The 18815-nt window shown below is 46.0% G+C and overlaps 2 protein-coding genes across 7 annotated transcripts in view; one reads left to right on the plus strand and one right to left on the minus strand.

Moving 5' to 3' along the window:
* Positions 1–18815, minus strand: part of MRPS17 (mitochondrial ribosomal protein S17) — a 68400-nt gene that overhangs the window by 23667 nt on the left and 25918 nt on the right. The window lies entirely within an intron of this gene.
* Positions 1–18815, plus strand: part of LOC102457243 (merlin) — a 45602-nt gene that overhangs the window by 13323 nt on the left and 13464 nt on the right. For 3 of the 6 annotated variants that reach the window (XM_006113107.4, XM_006113110.4, XM_006113106.4), the window contains 10 exons: positions 2649–2732; positions 3947–4015; positions 4268–4350; positions 5461–5536; positions 6366–6503; positions 12173–12247; positions 14363–14476; positions 14926–15048; positions 16210–16427; positions 17349–17451. In XM_006113107.4, coding sequence (XP_006113169.2) covers positions 2649–2732; positions 3947–4015; positions 4268–4350; positions 5461–5536; positions 6366–6503; positions 12173–12247; positions 14363–14476; positions 14926–15048; positions 16210–16427; positions 17349–17451 — 1083 coding nt within the window. The remainder of the gene's footprint in view (positions 1–2648; positions 2733–3946; positions 4016–4267; positions 4351–5460; positions 5537–6365; positions 6504–12172; positions 12248–14362; positions 14477–14925; positions 15049–16209; positions 16428–17348; positions 17452–18815) is intronic. The other 3 variants (XM_014581813.3, XM_006113108.4, XM_006113109.4) reach the window with 2 other exon arrangements.

Below are 18815 nucleotides of genomic sequence, written 5' to 3' on the forward strand. Positions count from 1 at the left end.
CTCTATCTCATAGAGGCAGCAAAGGTTGGGGGGGAGGTGGTGTTTCAAAGGGACTGCTGCTGCACAGCTGATGTGTGGCACTGCCCCTTTAAAATGCTGAAGTGATGTGGAGCTCAGGATCAGCTGAGGACTCCCTAGCTACCCCCTGGATTCCGTGCAGCATTTCCCCAGAATCCTGGGCTCCCCACGGCATGCAGCGCAGAATGGAGCCCAGGGTTAGTGGGGAACTTAGAGTCCCCCACTGACTCTGGGCTCCATGGCTTTGAAATGCACACGAGCCCCTGCTGGGGACTCTTGTACATTTCAAAGCAGGCACCCGTGTGCAGCCCTGACGAGGGACTTCCCGCTGGCCCGGGGCTGTAAGCAGAGTTCTTCATTCCTCCTTTGAAATGTACAAGAGCCCCAGTGGGATGCGGAAGTGCCTATTGACTACTTGACTAGTCAATTAACCGCATTTTAATATCCCTAGTACCTTCTAGTGCTTTTTAGATACATTGGGCCAGTTCCCTGCTGGTGCAAATCCAGGTGGGTCTTCTGAAGACAATGGCATTGTTATGCTGATTTACAGTTGCTGGCACTGGCTCACTTCTTTTAAATGGTAAAAGCAAGATTGGTTATAGCTTCTCTCCTGGTGATAGATGGAGTGGTGATTCATTCTGCATATACGAATGTGGTATAATGAGTAAACCTGATGAGTCCATATTTACAGTAATGAAAACTTCTCCCTTTCATTTGTCTCACCCTTATGGAAAAACCCTGCTTTCACCACTTTGAAAGTTAAGACTTTGTGGTGACAAGCAAACAGACCATTGAGTTTTCTTACTACTGTTAAAATGTTTCTTCAGTTTTAACTCTTACTTCTGAGGCATCATTTTTCATTTACATTCAGGCAGCTTTACACTGCTCTGGAAGCGTAGAGGTGCCTGAAAATGGAGATCTGTTAATGGTGCTGGAGTGGTATAAAACAGTCTTAGTATACTGAAGAATTGGGCCCTTCATTTCCAGTTGAACACGTGTTTTCCAGGCAAATGTTGTATCTCAGTAATTCTCAGATGATCTCTGATAATATTTTGCTCTTGTAAAGCACCTTTAATGTGAAGTCCTTTATGAACATCAAATTTAAATGGACTGTAAGGTAGACACACATTTTTTTTCTTTTCACACACACACAAAAATAACACTGCATTAAAATGCAATGAAGGCTAGAGGTGTCTATTAGTGGTTTGGATACATTTCAATAACATTTGTATTAAGACAAATTTCAAATTTTAGAAAACCAGGACAAATCCGAGAAGATGAAACTCACAAGAAAGCTAAAGTTTGGCAGCATGGAATTTTGGTTAAAGTAGCCAGAGTATCATAGAATCATATACTACTAGAACTGGAAGGGACCTTGAGAGATCATCAAGTTCAGTCCCCTGCTCTCACAGCAGGATGAAGCACCATCTAGGTCATGCCTGATAGATGTCTATCTAACCTGCTCTTAAATATTTTCAGAGATGGAGATTCCACAACCTTCCTAGACAATTTAATCCAGTGTTTAACCACTCTGACAGTTAGAAAGTTTTCCCTAATGTCCAACCTAAACCTCCCTTGCTGCAGTGTAAGCCCATTGCTTCTTGTCCTGTCATCAGAGGCCAAGGAGAACAATTCCCCCCCCCTCCCCCCAACACCCTTTTAGGTACCTGAAAACTTCTATCATGTCCCCTCTGTCTTCTCTTTTCTAAACTAAACAGGCCCAGTTCCTCAGACTTGCCTCATAGCTTATGTTTTCTAGACCTTTAATCATTTTTATTGCTCTTCTCTGGACCATCTCCAATTTCTCCACATCTTTCTTGAAACGTGATGCCTAGAACTGAACACAATACTCCAACTGAGGCCTAATCAGTGGAGAGTAGAGCGGAAGAATGACTTCTCCTGTCTTGTTCGCCATACTCCTATTAATTGATCCCAAAATCATGTTTGCTTTTTTTTTTTTTTTTTTTTTTTTGCAACAGCATCACACTGTTGACTCTTATTTAGTTTGTGGTCTACTTCCCATAGATTCTTTTGTGCAGTACTCCTTCCTAGACAGCCACTTCCTATTCTATGTGTGTGAAACTGACAGTTCCTTCCTAAGTGGAGTACTTTGCATTTGTCCTTATTAAACTTTATCCTATTTACCTCAGACCATTTCTCCAGTTTGTCCAGATCGTTTTGAATTAGGACCCTATCCTCCTAGCACTTGCAACCTCTCCCAGCTTGGTATCACCTGCAAACTTAAGTGTACTCTCTATGCCAATATCTAAATTGTTGATGAAGATATCGAACAGAACCAGTCCTTGTGGAGCCCCACTTGTTATGCCCTTCCAGTATTGAAAAAGTGTATTTGCAAGACAGGGAAGATAGCTAACTGGTATCTCTATAGGGATAGCTAAACTACCTTAATAGTGATTTCCATTGTGTTTCCTGTAAATTTAACCTTAGCTTTGAATATTCCATGTTTCTAAAGTATATATTTTTGTTTGTTGCATTATTATTATCTCATAACTATTAATTTCTGGTGCCAGGCTGTGGTGAGGGCTTGTTTAATTAATTTCGGGCTTAGTATATAAGTCCTGATTTTTCTAATTCTCTTTCATAACTTCATCTTCCTTTTCTACCTTTAGGTTAAGAAACAGATATTGGATGAAGAAATCTATTGCTCTCCAGAGGCTACAGTTTTATTGGCTTCTTATGCTGTTCAGGCTAAGGTTAGTGCACAAAATGCCTTTTCTTTTTATTAAAATTTTAGTGAACAACATTAAATAACACATACAATACTGATAGAAATGTAGCCGTGTTAGTCTGGGGTAGCTGAAGCAAAATGCAGGACAATGTAGCACTTTAAAGACTAACAAGATGGTTTAAAGTGCTACATTGTCCTGCATTTTGCTTCACATACAATACTGTTAAACTTTGCTGTGAAGAAAGCAGGTCAGCTAGGGACATGAAGGTGTTGCAGAAGGAGTTATATATAATTACTTGCCATCACGGGGAGAGAGACTTGCTTTCTATTTTATATTATGCTTTTAACAAGTTAGAGGGCTAAATTTAGATCCTGTTCTCTAGATTGTCCTGTTGCGCTAATAGGAAGAATGTGAGCAGACGAATACCTTGATCTGGAAAAATGTATATATAGTACTTTGGTATAAACTTATATTAAAATGGAAAATTACATCCTGGCTCTTTAATAGATGGCCCTGAATCCTGCAGGCAGCTGGATCCTATTGAAATCAATGGGAACTGACACTCAACATCTTAAAGTATGAGAGTATATGCTCACAGGGGACAAAACCGCCCTGTAACAGAAGGCCACATGAAGGGATGTAAAATCCCGTTTAATCAGTTAACTGGTTAAACTTTATCTTTATGTTTAAGTGCTTAAATGGGGTAGGGGTGTGTGTGGGAACAGTGGGGCTGCTCCGGCCAGGCTGTTGGTTAACCACAACTGGTAAGCATCATTCAGAAAGGGTGATGCTATCCCGTTAACCATTCACATCCCTAGTAGCCATATGTGGGGATGTGCACAGGAGGAATAGCTAAGCCAGCAAAGCCACCACTTTCCCAGTGGGCTCCTTGTTGGCTCTGAATCAGCTGAGGTGAAGGAGGATGTGGGCGGGTGGGACAGGGAAGGAGTCCCTGTAGCGGTACTTCAATGAATCCTTGTGCTAGAACTTCTGCAAGGGGCTGTGGAGGGACTGGGCCTAGTATTTCAGTTCATTGGCTAGCTCGAGCCACGTGCTTTGGCCAGTGACTAATGTTAATTTTGTGCCCACACCCGACTGGGGAATGCTTACAAAGAGTTCGTTCACTTGGCCTGTATTTCCCTCCTGAGGCAGTGATTCTTGACCAAAGTTGTCCCACTACCAAATTCTTCAGCATTCTGCAGATACTAAACCAACTCTCTTGTCTTTTCCTGTGCCAGTATGGTGACTATGACCCAAATTTTCACGAGCCAGGCTTTCTAGCCCAAGATGAGCTGTTACCCAAGAGAGTAAGTATTTCCTATGTCTGAACATGAATATTTTTACCGGCACGAAGAAGCAAATATTTTTGTGGGGCTGGCTGGAACCTCAGGAATTCACGCTAGATGTGTGTTTGCTCTGGGATGGGCAAGGAGTCCCAGCTCTGAACTTTGTTGACATTTACACACTGTGTTGTTTGGGAGGGGCAGGTGGTAAACACCACTGGCTGCACACATTTTCATATGTTCAAAAGAAATCCAACTTCCTTCCTTGTTCTGTAGGTCCTCCGGCAATATCAGATGACAGCAGACATGTGGGAAGAAAAGATATCCGCTTGGTATGCAGAGCACCGGGGTATTGCCAGGTATTATAACATCTCTTGGGAGAGCTGAGACATATCAGCACAACCCCACTTGTCTTCAGTCAGCAGATAGGTATCTGACTCCCATTTATGTTGGTTTTTTCAGTCTTGTTTCCCTAATAGGACCATTTATTGCTGAAGGGGAAAAATACAGAATTTTGGTACTGACATCCTGCTCAGACCAGGTGCTGAGCAACTGAGATAGACTAAGTGCCTGTGGCTTATACTGAAACCAAAGGAGGGGTTGAGGCCTTGCGGAGGAATGAAGCTAGAGAGAATGAACCTCCTATATCTCATACCTATTTAGGGAAATCGCAGAGATGTTGCAGAGGAATGAGTATTCTTAGCTAGGAATCAAAATAGAGGGAGTGAAATCCACTTGGGCAAGAACCACAGGATTTGTCTTGGTGTTGTTCATTGTCGATCTCCAAGGGCTCTTACAACTAATAGCAATGTACTCAGCATGTCTGGCAGTAAAATAAAACTTGATACGAGTTTTAGGCATCCAACGTTGATCTAGCCCATGTTGTTTATTTAGCTGCCCTGGATGCACATTAGCATCCTGTCCTTGAAAGGCATGACGGTGATGTTGATCAGTGGCTGAAGAAGTGCCTTGTTAGTTAAAGGGCAGCTTCTGTGTATCTTTTGGACTTCAGCTTAAAATATTGTTTGGAGCCTCTTATAGCGATACTTCCCCTGAGGAGGAACTCCTGTGTCCTGGAAAACCATGTTCGAGTAGGTCTCTAGCCAGTGGCATCTGGTAACATCTGAAAGAGGCAAAACTGACACACTAGGATGAGCTCAGAGCCAGTTACTAACGATGGGTAAAGGTTATGTTCTATAAGACTCAAACAGCGTTGGTAAAGCTTTACTCTGTTCATCTGGAGTAGACTGTGCTGGTTATACTGTCAGCAGTAGATCGTGCCCTTGACTGTGTGGATCTTAAAAGCTGTACAGCAAAACTTATGCGCAAACAAACCAAATTACAAAGGAGCAAAAAATCGACATGGTTAGGCTCATACACTTCAAACAACAGTAATGTAAAATGAGAGAAGAGGAAAATGGTTGAAATTTACTTGGATCGCCAAATGTAATCACTATTGTGCCTTTTAGGGATGAAGCGGAGATGAACTATTTGAAAATTGCACAGGACTTGGAGATGTATGGTGTCAATTATTTTCCTATTGCTGTAAGTGTATCATATTAAGCTGTATTTGTAGTTGCGATAGATTGATTAATTCTAAATCTTCAATGCAGTTAGTGCCAGAGTTTCCTGGTATTGGAGCAGGGGACTTAGAATTAGGATTCACACCAGTTTTGCTATTGATTGGGCCATGTGGCCGTGGACACTGCTTACTTGTCTGAAAGATAAATACACGAGGTTCCTGTTGAATAGAACTGTTAGGCTTAATTACTGAACATCTGTAAAAGGTCTTTGATATCACCATGTGGTAGTTCCCTAGGGAGGTCAAGCATCTATGACAGTGTTTCTCAACTGGTGATACGAGTACCCTTACGGGTACTTGAGGGAAGTTGGGGGGGGGTACGTCAACACAACTAAAATTTGGAGAAAACTGAATTTTTGCTTCAAGTTTTACAGCGCTTTATTATTTTTGTACTTTTTGCACCCAGAAATCATCGCCCGCACTGCTATGATTAAGTTATTTAAACAAATGTGTTGCAATGGTAGGAAAAAAAAAGTTGTGTGTATGAAAACTGTAGGTACTGGGGGTACTTATAATTTTTTTTTAAAAGAGTGCTTTATAAAAAAAAGGTTGACACACACTTATCTATGGTACTGAGAATGGGATCTCTGGATCTAAAGTGATGAGTTTGTGCTGACTAAGCTAAAGGACCAGGCCTGTTAGCTAGAGGTGGTGGAAAACTCTTTTATATGGTGGAGACAGTAGCCCTGAAAATATACCAATAAATGGCTTTGAATAAACAAGTGACTGGACTGGGGTTATACATGTCACCCAAAATGGTGTTAGATCATCATTTTTTGTATCCCTTTGCAGCAGAATAAAAGCGACACAGATCTTCTACTTGGAGTTGATGCTAAAGGTATTCACGTCTACAGCAGAAATAACAGGCTATCTCCAAACAAGTCTTTTGAATGGAGTGGTATCAGAAACATTTCCTATAGTGAGAAAGAGGTAGGATGGCTCTAACTTATTACTCTCTTTGCAGTTGTGCGTGCACACCCAGGGATTCTTGTAGTGGATTGGAAGCAGTCTGTCTATCTGAACAACTGAAAAAATGTGGGGATGGGGGCTCTGTAATAAAACTCAGACTCATGGGCCTGATTTCCCTCTCCGGAGGTGCTGAGTACCTGCAGCACTCATTGGCTTCAAAGGGAGCTATGGGTACTTAGCCCCTCTGGAAACTGAGCACATCTGATGGCTCTTTGACCTGTGAAAATTAGTAGTTTGTGTTTGTGTGGGTCTCCCTGGCAGCAGGGTGGCCTAGTGGTTAGGTCCCGGAATTAGCCAGCAGAAAAGGGGCACAGAACCCTGCCACTGGTGTCTCTAGCCCACTATATTAGCATGGCCCTTAAGTTTGGGACATGGCCCCAAGAGTCCAGATTTCCCCCCCCCCCTTAATCAAGGTTTCTAGCGAGTTCCCCTCTTTGTCCCAGAGGGAGTGGTTGGAGGCTTACTTGGCCAGCCACAGGAGCAAGTGGACAGGCTTTGGTTCATGTCCTGCAGACTGTGGAATCACACTCTTGTCTCCTTGCTGGTCAGCCCCTAATTGAGCCAGGCTCCTTCCTTTTATCCTCCCTCCAGTCCTGGCATTGGCTACAGGTATAGCGGGGCAGCAGGCCGTATAACCAGCAGGCCCTATAACTCCTGTGATGCCAGGCCTTCCTCTCTTCACTCCCTCATGCATCTCCCCTCATGTTTCCTATTGGAGTTGCCCTCCCTCTATCTGCGTTCAAGACTGCATTTACATGCGCCCTCTTGACCTGGTGTTGGACCTGGAAGGAGGCGGTTGGAGGGAGAGGTACCACTGCATGATTCTGGTGTTTCTGTCTTTCATTGCATGTAGCCACCGAAGAGGGGTGTGGTCTGTGATGAGGGTAAAGTGTCTGCCCCGTAGGTAATAGAGAAGTGAGTTCACTGTCCATTTCACTGCTAGCGCCTCCTTTTCATAAGAGTTCAATTGGATGTAAAGAGATTACAGACCATCCTTCACAGAAAGAAGTGGGGAGGGTGGAGAGAAACCTGAAATATTCCCAGCGGGTTATTGTTAACCCGCATCCCCAGGCAGGGGCGGATATACGGCAGGCCGAGCGGGGCAGTCGCCCCGGGCCCCGCGCTTCAAAAATCCCCGCGCATGCGCTGTGGCAAAGGGGGGCCCCGCAAGATTATGCTGCCCTGGGCCCTGCAAAACGGTCATCTGCCCCTGTCCCCAGGGTTAACAATAAAAGCAGAGCATGGTCTGTTCCTTTCTTTTCAACATGTCCTTTCAAATTGGGGTCCAGATTCTGCTCTGGTTCAAATCTAGAGTCAGAGGTGCGCATATATTAACACATTCACTGTCTTCTATTACTCAAATACAGCCTTGCTTTGCTCAAGGTGTTCAAATGACTTTCTCTCCAGAGTGAAATGAGCTATAAACAAGTTACTTATGATCTCAGTGAAACCGTATCTGAAATCAGATGATAGGCACAGAGATTATGCAACATAATGCAAATGAGCGATAAAGTGCTAATTCATGAGTCATAGCAAAGGCGAGGATCTAAAAGAAGGCAACTGCTTTTATTGTGCTGTCAAGTTGAATACAACATAGGAAGTGACAGACTCGGTACTGGCTTCTTTGCAATGTAGCTCTTTTCCCACTTACTCCTCAGCAAACAGTTTGGGAGATGGACTCTGAGGCTGTGTCTGGACTCAGGGGTTTTTTCGAAAAAAGTAGCCTTTTTTCGAAAAAACTTCACCTGCGTCTAGACTGCAGCCACGTTCTTTCGAAATTAAATCGAAAGAACGCGGCTTTTCTTTCGACGGCGGTAAACCTCATTTCACAAGGAAGAACGCCTTCTTTCGAAAGTGCTTCTTTCGAAAGAAGGCGTTCTTGAATGTAAATAGGGCTTCTTCGAAAGAGAGCATCCAGACTCACTGGGCGCTTTCTTTCGAAAAAGCGGCTTGCTCTTTCGAAAGTTCCGCGTGCAGTCTAGACGCTCTCTTTCGAAAGAGGCTTGCAGTCTGGACATAGCCTGAATAAGGAAAAGCAAAATTTCATTAATGGGTTCTGATGCCCAGAGGTTTATCCTTCAGGCCCGTTGTGGGGTATTTCCCTTTTATTTGTTTTATAACCAGAGTGGTACTGGATACTTCCACTTGGGGAGGCAGTAGCTTCCCAGCCTATGCCCCACGCCCTTTCACTGTCTCCCTGCTCTCTTCCCTGCACACTTGTGTCCTTGCTTTCTGCCTGCTTGTCCCCTTCCAGTTAAATCCCTGAACTCAAGCACATTATTTTTGAAAAAACCCTACACTTTTCTGCAATTTCTCTCTCAACAAAATGGAGCATGTTTTGCACTTTGTGCCAGATATGCAGAAGGTACCTAATTAACAACACTACATTTGGGAATAAGGAATGTCAGTCACAGGTTTATTAGATACCCCCATAGCTGACACATAGTAATAGAGAGGTAGCAGTGTTAGTCTGATCTTGGTAAAACAAAAGGAAAATATATGTAGCACTTTAGAGACTAACAAGATAGTTTATTAGGTGATGAGCTTTCGTGGGCCAGACCCACTTCTTCAAATTATATCTGAAACCGACATATAGGCAGCTTGCAAATGCCCTGAACTCTTCTAATTGATCCTGGGGAACACAGAATGGCAAGCCCCAGTTAAGGCTAATTGAGAACTCTCTCTCCTTTCTTCACACAATCAAACAAGGCATTTGCCCCCTGACAGAAAGAAAATGACTAGAATCAGACTGCAAAAGTTGCCACGTCATTTTCACTTCTTCACACAAATAAGTTGAGGGCTTCCTATGTTGATTGTTTTAACAGCAGTAAGCACTTTGGACAATGAATAAGACTTGCCAAGAGACGTGCCAGTAAAATAGAAGCTGGCTGCTGCTTTAACGATACCCATTCAGCTCCCAGAACCAAGAAAGTAAAATGTCCCACTGAGGCAGTATGATGGTGACAGCTTTATGCATCAGACTGGCAGACCCAATATCCCCTGGGGTGAAGGAACCAAATCCCCAGCCCTGATCTCACCAGGCGAATGTCCTCTCCCAACCATTGTAAAGAGCTGAGACCAAAAAGAGTTGGGACCTATAGGAGGCCCCCGACTTGCAACCACCCAAGTTCTGACCCCTCCACACTTACAACCATTTTTGTAAGTGCAGAAGGGGCCAACCCCCCCCCCCCCCCCGACTAATCGGCACGGCACCTATCGTCAATGAGGATTTGAGTTACAGCGCCCCCGACTTGTGACACTTCCCCTGGAACCAGTCGCAAGTAGGGGGGGCCTCCTGTATCCTGCCAATAACGTCTCTCTTCTTGCCACCACGTCCCTCCTCCCTGTGCCCCCCCATTTTCTTCCCTCCACACCTCTTTCTCCTCAGGCGCCCACTGCTCAAGATCACTGCCCTCCCCAACCAAGCGCTCCCCCTGCCCTGAGCATCACAGAATTTGAACAAGTTTTAAAAAAAAAGTAGTAAAAATTGCCCCAGCTCAGGGAAAGCTCTGAAGGGCTCCTCTGGCCCGGGGGGAGGAGGGGGATCCATTCCTCCTGGCCATTTATTGTTCTGCCCAGTTCCACTTAGCAAGCCAGCGCAGGATACCTGCTGCCACAAATGATCCAGCCCTCCCTGCAGCGCGCACACAGAGCATAAGGCTGGCTGGCATCTTTGAGCAGCCCTTTGAAAAGTGGTAATGTGGGAGGCTGGGTGGAGCCTTGCTCTCACCACCCCTGCCTCTTCAGCCATATTGCTCCAGCATCACACAGTGGAGGAGTCGTCACCCCCTAAAGTCCCAAACTGAAATTTGCCTGCAATCCAGGAGCAGAGGCTACGGCTGGAATAATGCAGAAAGATTTTGAAATTGTAAAAAACACTTTGCAAAATTGCCCTTCTTGGCACTTTCCATCTGATGACATGCAAACACCCAGCTAAATCCACTGAATTTACACAAACTCCTGTGAGGCAGGCAAGTATTATTATCCCTTTTTCAGATGGAGAAACTGAGGCAGGGGATAATTAAGTTTCCTGTCTGCTGTTTTTTTAAAATCAGTGGAAAAACTCCCCTTGAGACCAAGCCTAAAGTGAAGGGTCCAATGTCACACGGGAAGTCTGTGACAAGAAGGCCATTAAGAAACCCCCTCATCTTCACATTTCTAGCAGAGGGGAGCACAGGCCACTGGCTGCATTGAGGTGGGGAGATCACCCTGAAACCCCAGCCTCCCCCAGTACAGGAATTTGGCAGTGAGGTTGCACCTGACCCTCACACAATGTAAGAGCTGGCCCTGCCCGTCTTTGCCAGCCATACCAGGTGTGGCTGGGCAGGCTCAGTCCAACACGAGCCAAATGTGGAGGAGTTATAGTGGGAGGATGCGGGTGTGGGGAGCTCCGTGGGAGATCTGGATGCACAGGGTCTTGGTGGGGGGTTCTGGGGTAGGGGCAATGGGGCTCTGGCTGAGCTCAGTGGAGGAGTTGGGGGGAGGTGGAGCTTGGGGTGGGGTCCAGGTGCTGGGGAAGTGGGACTTCATAGGATGGGAGGTCCAGGTGCAGCATGCTGGGGCTCAGTAGGGTGGGGGTCTGGGTGTGGGGAGCTTATTGGAGGAGTCCAGGTTTAGGGGAGCAGGGCTTGTGAGGGTTAGATGGGCCTGCTTCCCAGCACCTGGACCCCACCCCACTTCATGCTGGACTCCCACTGCCCCCAGTCCCTCCCGATTCCTCATCCCCTTTTATTCCCCTCATTCTCCGCTGCCTCACCCCCACTTCTCTCATCCCCTCCCCCAGCTGCACTGCTGGGCAGAGAAAACAGGAAGCCTGTGGGGAGAGGGCAGGAAGGGGAGGGGACTGGGCAACTATCCAGGCAACAACCCCTCCCCCCCCCCCCCACACACTAGCAAGGGGTGGGACTATGGGGAGCACGTGTAGGGCTGGGAAAGTGAAACCAAACCCACCACCTCGCCACACACTAGCAAAGGGGGGGAGCCAACCCAGCAGGGAGGCAGAGGAGGAGAAGGGGGCAGCAAGGAGGAAGCCCACTTTGCCCACCCTGGGCCAAGGTGCAGGAAGGGGTGGGGGACTGGATGGGGTGAGGGGCTGAGCAGGAGCAGAAACCAGCAAACAGAGGCCACAGCAGCAGGGACACAGGGAGCTGGGTGGGGTGGTCTGCGGAGCACGGCTGGCAATCTCCTACAACCAGAGAACCCACGTGACTATGATTCGATCCTAGTGTCTGTTCCATGCCGGCTGCTGAGGGGGCTCCCTGCTGCTCTGCCCTCCCAGCCGCCCTGGAACCTGCCTGGACCCCGCTAAACATTCCACAGCAGCCCCATGCAGCAGTTGGAGGCAAGAAGGAGCCAGCACTGCCCTTCGCTGGCAGCTTCAGCTTCTAAAATCCCTCCGCAATCTGACCATAGAACTGGGAACCAAGAACTCTTGTTGCCAGATCCCAGATCTGGTTCTGGTTCTTTCTGAGGTCTCAACGAGGATTCATTAAATCTTGTCTCGGTTTTCTCTGTGCTGTAGATAATACTCCCCCAGGGGTGTGGGTTTGGTGTTGTCTTCTGTAGCAATAATATTCAATAGTTTCAGCTTTTTATTGACCTTGACATTTCTGTTCCCTTTCTTTTTCCAGCTAACTATTAAACCTCTTGATAAGAAAGCAGAAGTTTTCAAATTCTTTTCCTCACAGCTCAAAGTGAACAAACTGGTAAGTGGGCAGCTGCTCTCTGTAGTAGCAATGTCAGATTGAGAGAACTTATTCTCAAAATGGCCACCATGCTCATTGTGTCATGACTGTTGGTACTTAAGAGGTCTGGAGCTATGATTAAAAAATAGCATTGCAGTGATTTGGTAACATAAGAACGGCCGTACTGGGTCAGACCAAAGGTCCATCTAGCCCAGTATCCTGTCTGCCGACAGTGGCCAGCACCAGGTGCCCCAGAGAGGGTGGACTGAAGACGATGATCAAGCGATTTGTCTCCTGCCATCCCTCTCCAGCCTCTGACAAACAGAGGCCCAGGACACCATTTTATCCCCTGGCTAATAGCCTTTTATGGACCTAACCTCCAGGAAATTATCTCGCTTCTCTTTAAAATCTATTATAGTCCTAGCCTTCACCGCCTCCTCTGGCAAGGAGTTCCACAGGTTGACTACACGCTGTGTGAAGAAGAACTTCCTTTTATTAGTTTTAAAATATTAATACCATTCCATGGTAAAAATGAATGAGAGAAACCAACGTACCATATTGTGCTCTATGAGAACCCACCCAGGGACCAGGAAATATCGGTTGTCTGAACATATGCTTTTTCCTCTACATTTTTCTCTGTGTGAATGGGTTTGCCCTCTTTATTTAGAATGGGTGTGGGAGGAGACTCGCCAGATGTGTGAGGAAACCATAGAGCCCCAAGGAAATCTTGCAGCGCTAAGGCATTGTAGGAAGCCATGATGCCCTCTTTGCTTCCTCATGAGTGGTGCTTCTGTGGATTCCCAGTCTTCTGTTCCTCTAGGAACAATAAGGAAATCCCATGATGCTGCTGACAAGATTGGCATCGTATTTCCTTGAAATATCTACGGAACTGATGGATGAGGACACTACTTCAATCCTCTTCCTAGCTAACTTTTTCCACCTTGCACCCACAGAGGGTCTTCTGCAGGTGACCAGGGCATGCCTCTGCCTCTCTTCTCTCTAAAATGCTCCCGCCCCATACTAGTTCCATTTACCTCTCTTTCACTGGCAGAAATAGAGAAGAAATTGGTGGCAGAGAAGGTGATTGAATAAGGAGAGAGACTTGCAGTCTGCTCTGAATCTTTGTAAAGTATGTATTTGCTCACTAGAGATTTTCCCTACTTGGTTTGCTAGGCTGGAAACCTACAATCCTTGTTGCCAGTTTTATTAGGGCAAATTTTAATAATGTTTAATAAAGGACAGAGTTTACTAAGGACCAATGAAAAGTACTTCACTTAGGAAGGAAACAATCGGTTTCACACATACAGAATGGGAAGTGACTGTCTAGGAAGGAGCACTGCAGAAAGGGATCTAGGGGTCATAGTGGACCACAAGCTAACTATGAGTCAATAGTGTGACACTGTTGCAAAAAAAGCAAACATGATTTTGGGATGCATTAACAGGAGTGTTGTGAGCAAGACACGAGAAGTCATTCTTCCGCTCTACTCTGCGCTGGTTAGGCCTCAACTGGAGTATTGTGTCCAGTTCTGAAGAGATTGGAGAATGTCCAGAGAAGCGCAACAAGAATGATTAAAGGTCCTGAGAACATGAGCTACGAGGGAAGATTGAAAGAATTGGGCTTGTTTAGTTTGGAAAGGAGAAGATTGAGAAGGGACATGATAGCAGTTTTCAAGTATCTAAAAGGGTGTCACAAGGAGGAGGGAGAAAAATTGTTCTCCTTGACCTCTGAGGATAGGACAAGAAGCAACGGGCTTAAACTGCAGCAGGGGAGGTTTAGGTTAGACATTAGGGAAAACTTCCTAACTGTCAGGGTGGTTAAACACTGGAGTAAATTGCCCAGGGAGGTTGTGGAATCTCCATCTCTGGAGATATTTAAGAGCAGGTTAGATAGATGCCTATCAGGGATGAGCTAGATGGTGCTTGATCCTGCCATGAGGGCAGTGGACTAGACTGGATGCCTCTCAAGGTCCCTTCCAGTTCTAGCATTCTGTGATTCTGTGATTGGAGTTGGAGGAATTACTGGCTCCTGCTGGCTTTGACATAGCCCCCAAGAAGATGTGTTTGCATTCCTATGTGGTGCTCTTCACCCAGCTCACTGCAGCTCATGTATGTTGCAATTGCTTTTGCTTTTTGCAGATTTTGCAGCTGTGCATTGGAAACCATGACTTGTTCATGAGAAGGAGGAAAGTAGACTCCATCGAGATCCAGCAAATGAAAGCTCAGGCTAGGGAGGAGAAGGCTAGAAAAAAAGTAGGTTCCTTCTGCTCCTCATTGCTGAAAATATTTATTATTCCAAGTGGTCCGTTCTCTACATTATTCTTCACCTCACATGGTGTCACCACAAGCAGAGATGTGTGTGCGCTCTCAGTCCTATCTGTGTGGATGTGGGCGGAGGGGCTGAAAATAGGAGCTGCTGGGGAGGTGTGGGATTTTGGAGGATGTGTGTATGGGTGGCATCTGAGCACGGGCAGACGTGGGGCAAAAGGAGGAGTGACACAAGTGCTCCCTGCATGACAGCATTTTAAAATTACACAGCTCACCAATTGTTGGATTTAATACAGATGAGCTGCCCTGGCACCTAGCAAGATGCCTGAGAAATGGCAGATAGCTGCGCAGCCGCTGGACTGCTTTCAGGCCCCGAGAACTATTGACCCTGCTCTGCAGTCCCAGTCTCTGAGCTTCGCTCATTACCTTTCCAGATGGAAACTCAACGGCTGGCCCGGGAAAAGCAGCTCAGAGAAGAAGCTGAGCGAGCCAAAGAAGAGCTGGAAAGGCGCCTTTTCCAGCTGGAAGATGAAGCCAGGCAAGCCAATGAGGCACTGGTGAGCATTACTGTCGTCTGTGGAGGTCATCAGCCCTTGTGTGACATCAAAATTTATAAGCTCCTTAACTAGGGCGAGGAGGGTATGTCTACAATGCAGTTATAACATCTGCTGAGTCTCAGAGCCAGGTCAGTTGACTCTGGCTTGCAGGACTCCAGCTGCAGAACTGAACTTTGCAATGCAGACGTTTGGGCTCAGACTGGAACCTGGACTGGGCTAGAATCTTAGACTCTGGGCTTTGGCCCAGCTTCAAACATCCTCACTGCAGATTTTAGCTGTGCAGCCGGAGCTCTGAACTTGAGTCGGCTGACTCGGACCAGCCCTGGCAATGCCGCAGGGCTTTTTTGGCAGTATAGATGTACCCAGAGGGTTATTGTTAAGGGAAAGAGGGAGACCTTCTGGGAGGCAGAGCATGGGTGCATAGGGAGCCAGGCCTGCCTCAGTCTCCTTTTGCTGTGATCCACCCACTTTTGTCTGCTTTTTCTGCCAACACCTTGTTCAGGCCAGGAACCAGAAAGAGAGGGAAGCAGGCTGCATCAGGAACTGAAGCTGGAGATAAATCTACATGAAGCTAGCAACAGATAAGACTGGCAGCTGAAAGGAGGCAGTCAGAGTTGACTAGGTTCTACCCATTTGAGTGATGTTTTAGTCCAGCACTGAGTAAAGGGAGAGAGGCCTTATATGGTGGAAGGAGTGAGGGAAAGAGGAAGACTTGAACAGAGGGAGAAGAGACATCCTGGAAATGTTTACTTGGCTCTAGGCCAGTGTTTCTTAAACTTTTTAAGACCGAGGAACACCAAACAATTTTTTTTATGAGGAACACCAAGGACTTTTTGTTGGGGGGTGGGGGGGGAAGGTTGAGGGGGAAAGTTATTGAGCAAAACAAAAAAAGGTTGCCTGACCCTTTAAGGGTGGCCATTTTGCACTCTGTTCTCCGCAGCACACCTCCAACTGCCTTGCGGCACACTGGTGTACTACGGAACGCAGTTTAAGAAGCTCTGCTCTAGGCTCTCAGTAGAGAAGGCAAAGGATGAAAACAATTATCTGTGGTATGTTAAGGGTGAACATCATTAGGATCTTCTGGGGAAAGACCACCTGCTCCTAAGCTGGCTGCAGCTAGTTTTCCTTTCTAAATGTTGCATCTAAACAATGTCTCTTTAGCTCCGGTCCCAGGAAACAGCAGAGCTACTGGCAGAGAAAGCTCAAATTGCAGAAGAAGAAGCCAAACTGCTGGCCCAGAATGCTGCAGAGGCTGAGCAAGAGCGGCAGAGGTTGGAGATCACTGCTCTGAAAAGCAAGGAGGAGAAGCGTCTGATGGAGCAGAAGATGCGGGAGACAGAGCTGATCGCAGTAAAACTGGTGAAAGAGTCCGATCGAAGGTTAGATTTGCTTGTGGGCCTCATGTGTGGCTTCTGTCAGCCATGGAACTGGTGGAGGTAGTGATTATCTTCCCAGAGTTTACCTCTGGAAGGAGGAATTCCCCAGCTGACCCTTCATAGCTGCTAAAACTTTGTGCACCTTGTTCCAGGGTATTAGAAATTAGTGCCAGAAATTGATTTTTTTTTTTTTTTAGCAAAAATTCAGCGTTACTGTTTTAAGTGTGACTTTGCAGCAGCTCCTTCATACCATTATCAAAAGACTGAGGGGTACTAATAGAGAGTCTAAACTTAAATGTAAAGCTCTGTGAACGCTGGAACCATGCTAATTACAGGAGGTTGAACTCATAAGTGGTTTGAAGGATTCTATTATGGGGTTCCTAGCCCAGTGCAGTGCACGTACTGTAGACATTGTTATAGATTATATATAGTCTATTGTTCACATGTCTAGAATGTTAGGACCCAGCGTTGTCCTAAGATACATGCCTCTTGATCTTTGTTGCGCTTATCAGCTGGCACCTGAGGGCACTTCGCTTAAGATAGCATGGCATTAAATAACAATTTCCCAGACAGAGAGCACATGCTTCTCAAATCAACATCCCAGAGAGGATCTTTGATACCACCTAATAGCTGAGGGACCAGAGAGTCCAAGTGGAGAACTAGGTCCATAAGAATTAGAGCTAGAAGAGATCTATTAAATCAGCCAGCTTAGCTCGTGCAGGACTGTTCCCACAGTCGCCTCTTGTGCTTTGTCCTGTCCAGTTTTCAATGTCCCATGCAATCAGGCTTTTGCCGGTTCCCTTGTGGAGACTGTTTCACAGGCTAACAGATGTTTCTGAGGACACAAGCTAGATGTATGAACTCAGTGTATTGCTGGGTGTTCGAAATTTACCACCTGACAGTCACAGTATGTTTGTCTGACAGAGCCAAAGAAGCTGAGCATCTAAAACAGGATCTGCATGAAGCTAGAGAAGCGGAACGAAAAGCAAAGCAGAAACTTCTGGATGTAACTAGGCTTAATTATCCAGTAAGTTATGGGGGGCAACACTTGATTGGAGAGTGGACAGATAACTAATCATCATTTAAATGTGGATGTAATGTAATTAACAAGTAAATTCATATTTTTTCGCAAAGCTTCCTCAAGACCAGGGGTGGGCAATAATTTTCACAGGGGGGCATTTCACAAATTTTGGTAAGTCCTCATGGACCTTAGTCAGGGCCTTGGGGGAAAGGGTCAGAGCTGTGGGCTAGAGAGACGTCATCATTTTAACATTTCATAATCATTTAGGGAATATCTATTTAATCTGTCACCATCACTGTTAATTACATATCACACACTACTCTGAGATGTTTGCAATACAAGGATACTTGGATGTTATATTAGTAGAAAGGGAATATGCAAACTGAATCAATGAGAAAACTTTAGGAAGGGTTCAGAAAAGGAGTCTTGTGGTTGTAAACTTGTCTATGGCTTCAGACTTCGTTTGCGTACTCCGGTATAGCGAAAGGGGGAATTGTCAAAACAGAGGATTGGGACTGTCGGGTTTTATTCCATTCTCTGCCACTGAGTCACTGCGTGAACTAGGGCAGGTAACATAGGGTAGAATTTTCAAAAGCATCCAAGTCCCATTTTCAAACATGAGTAACTCATAAGCAGATCAGCTTTTTTAAGTGTAACAGAACAGGAACTTCAGGGGTAGCCGAGTTAATCTCTACAGGATAAACTTAAACAACAACAAATTGCCTGGTAGCGCTTTAAAGACTAAGAAAACATGTCGATGGGCACAGCCCACTTCTTCAGATTCCTCCCAGCCTGTTAAAGCTGTGGGCTTGCACAAAAGCAGCATTAGCCGCTGTGACCTGAAGTGCCAGGAGCAAATGCACTAATCGTGCTTATGGGGAAGTGGCCTACGCACGTGCTGCATTCTCTAGGACAGCGGTCCCCAACCTTTTTCATACCGAAGTTCGCAAACTTTTGGCGGACTGGTAACATTTTATTTGCATATTCATTATGGCAATTAATTTTAAGAGGGCATGTGTTATTTTACATCGCGTGTGTACGTACACACTACATGTCATAACGGATCAGGGTTTGCAGATAGCTACAACACTAAAAAAAAATCCCCAGAAAGAATTCCCTCTGGCTGTTGGGTGGGGCAGCCCCACACTCAGGGGTTACTGGTGCCTGGAGGGGGAGGGGTTTAGGGAGGGGCATTCACAGGGACAAGGGACATATGGAGTACCCTATTTAGCAACTGAAATTTTGTCAGGGGCATAGGAGCTGGTGCCCCCCAGTGCTACCACCAGTCACCTCCTGCCCCATGGGGTGGGGGAGCTGCCACTGTATCTCCCCCATATTCTTCTGTACGACCCCTGCCCTGTGTCTCTCCC

The sequence above is a fragment of the Pelodiscus sinensis genome, chromosome 21 (assembly GCF_049634645.1).
Source record: "Pelodiscus sinensis isolate JC-2024 chromosome 21, ASM4963464v1, whole genome shotgun sequence".
NCBI lineage: Eukaryota > Metazoa > Chordata > Testudines > Trionychidae > Pelodiscus > Pelodiscus sinensis.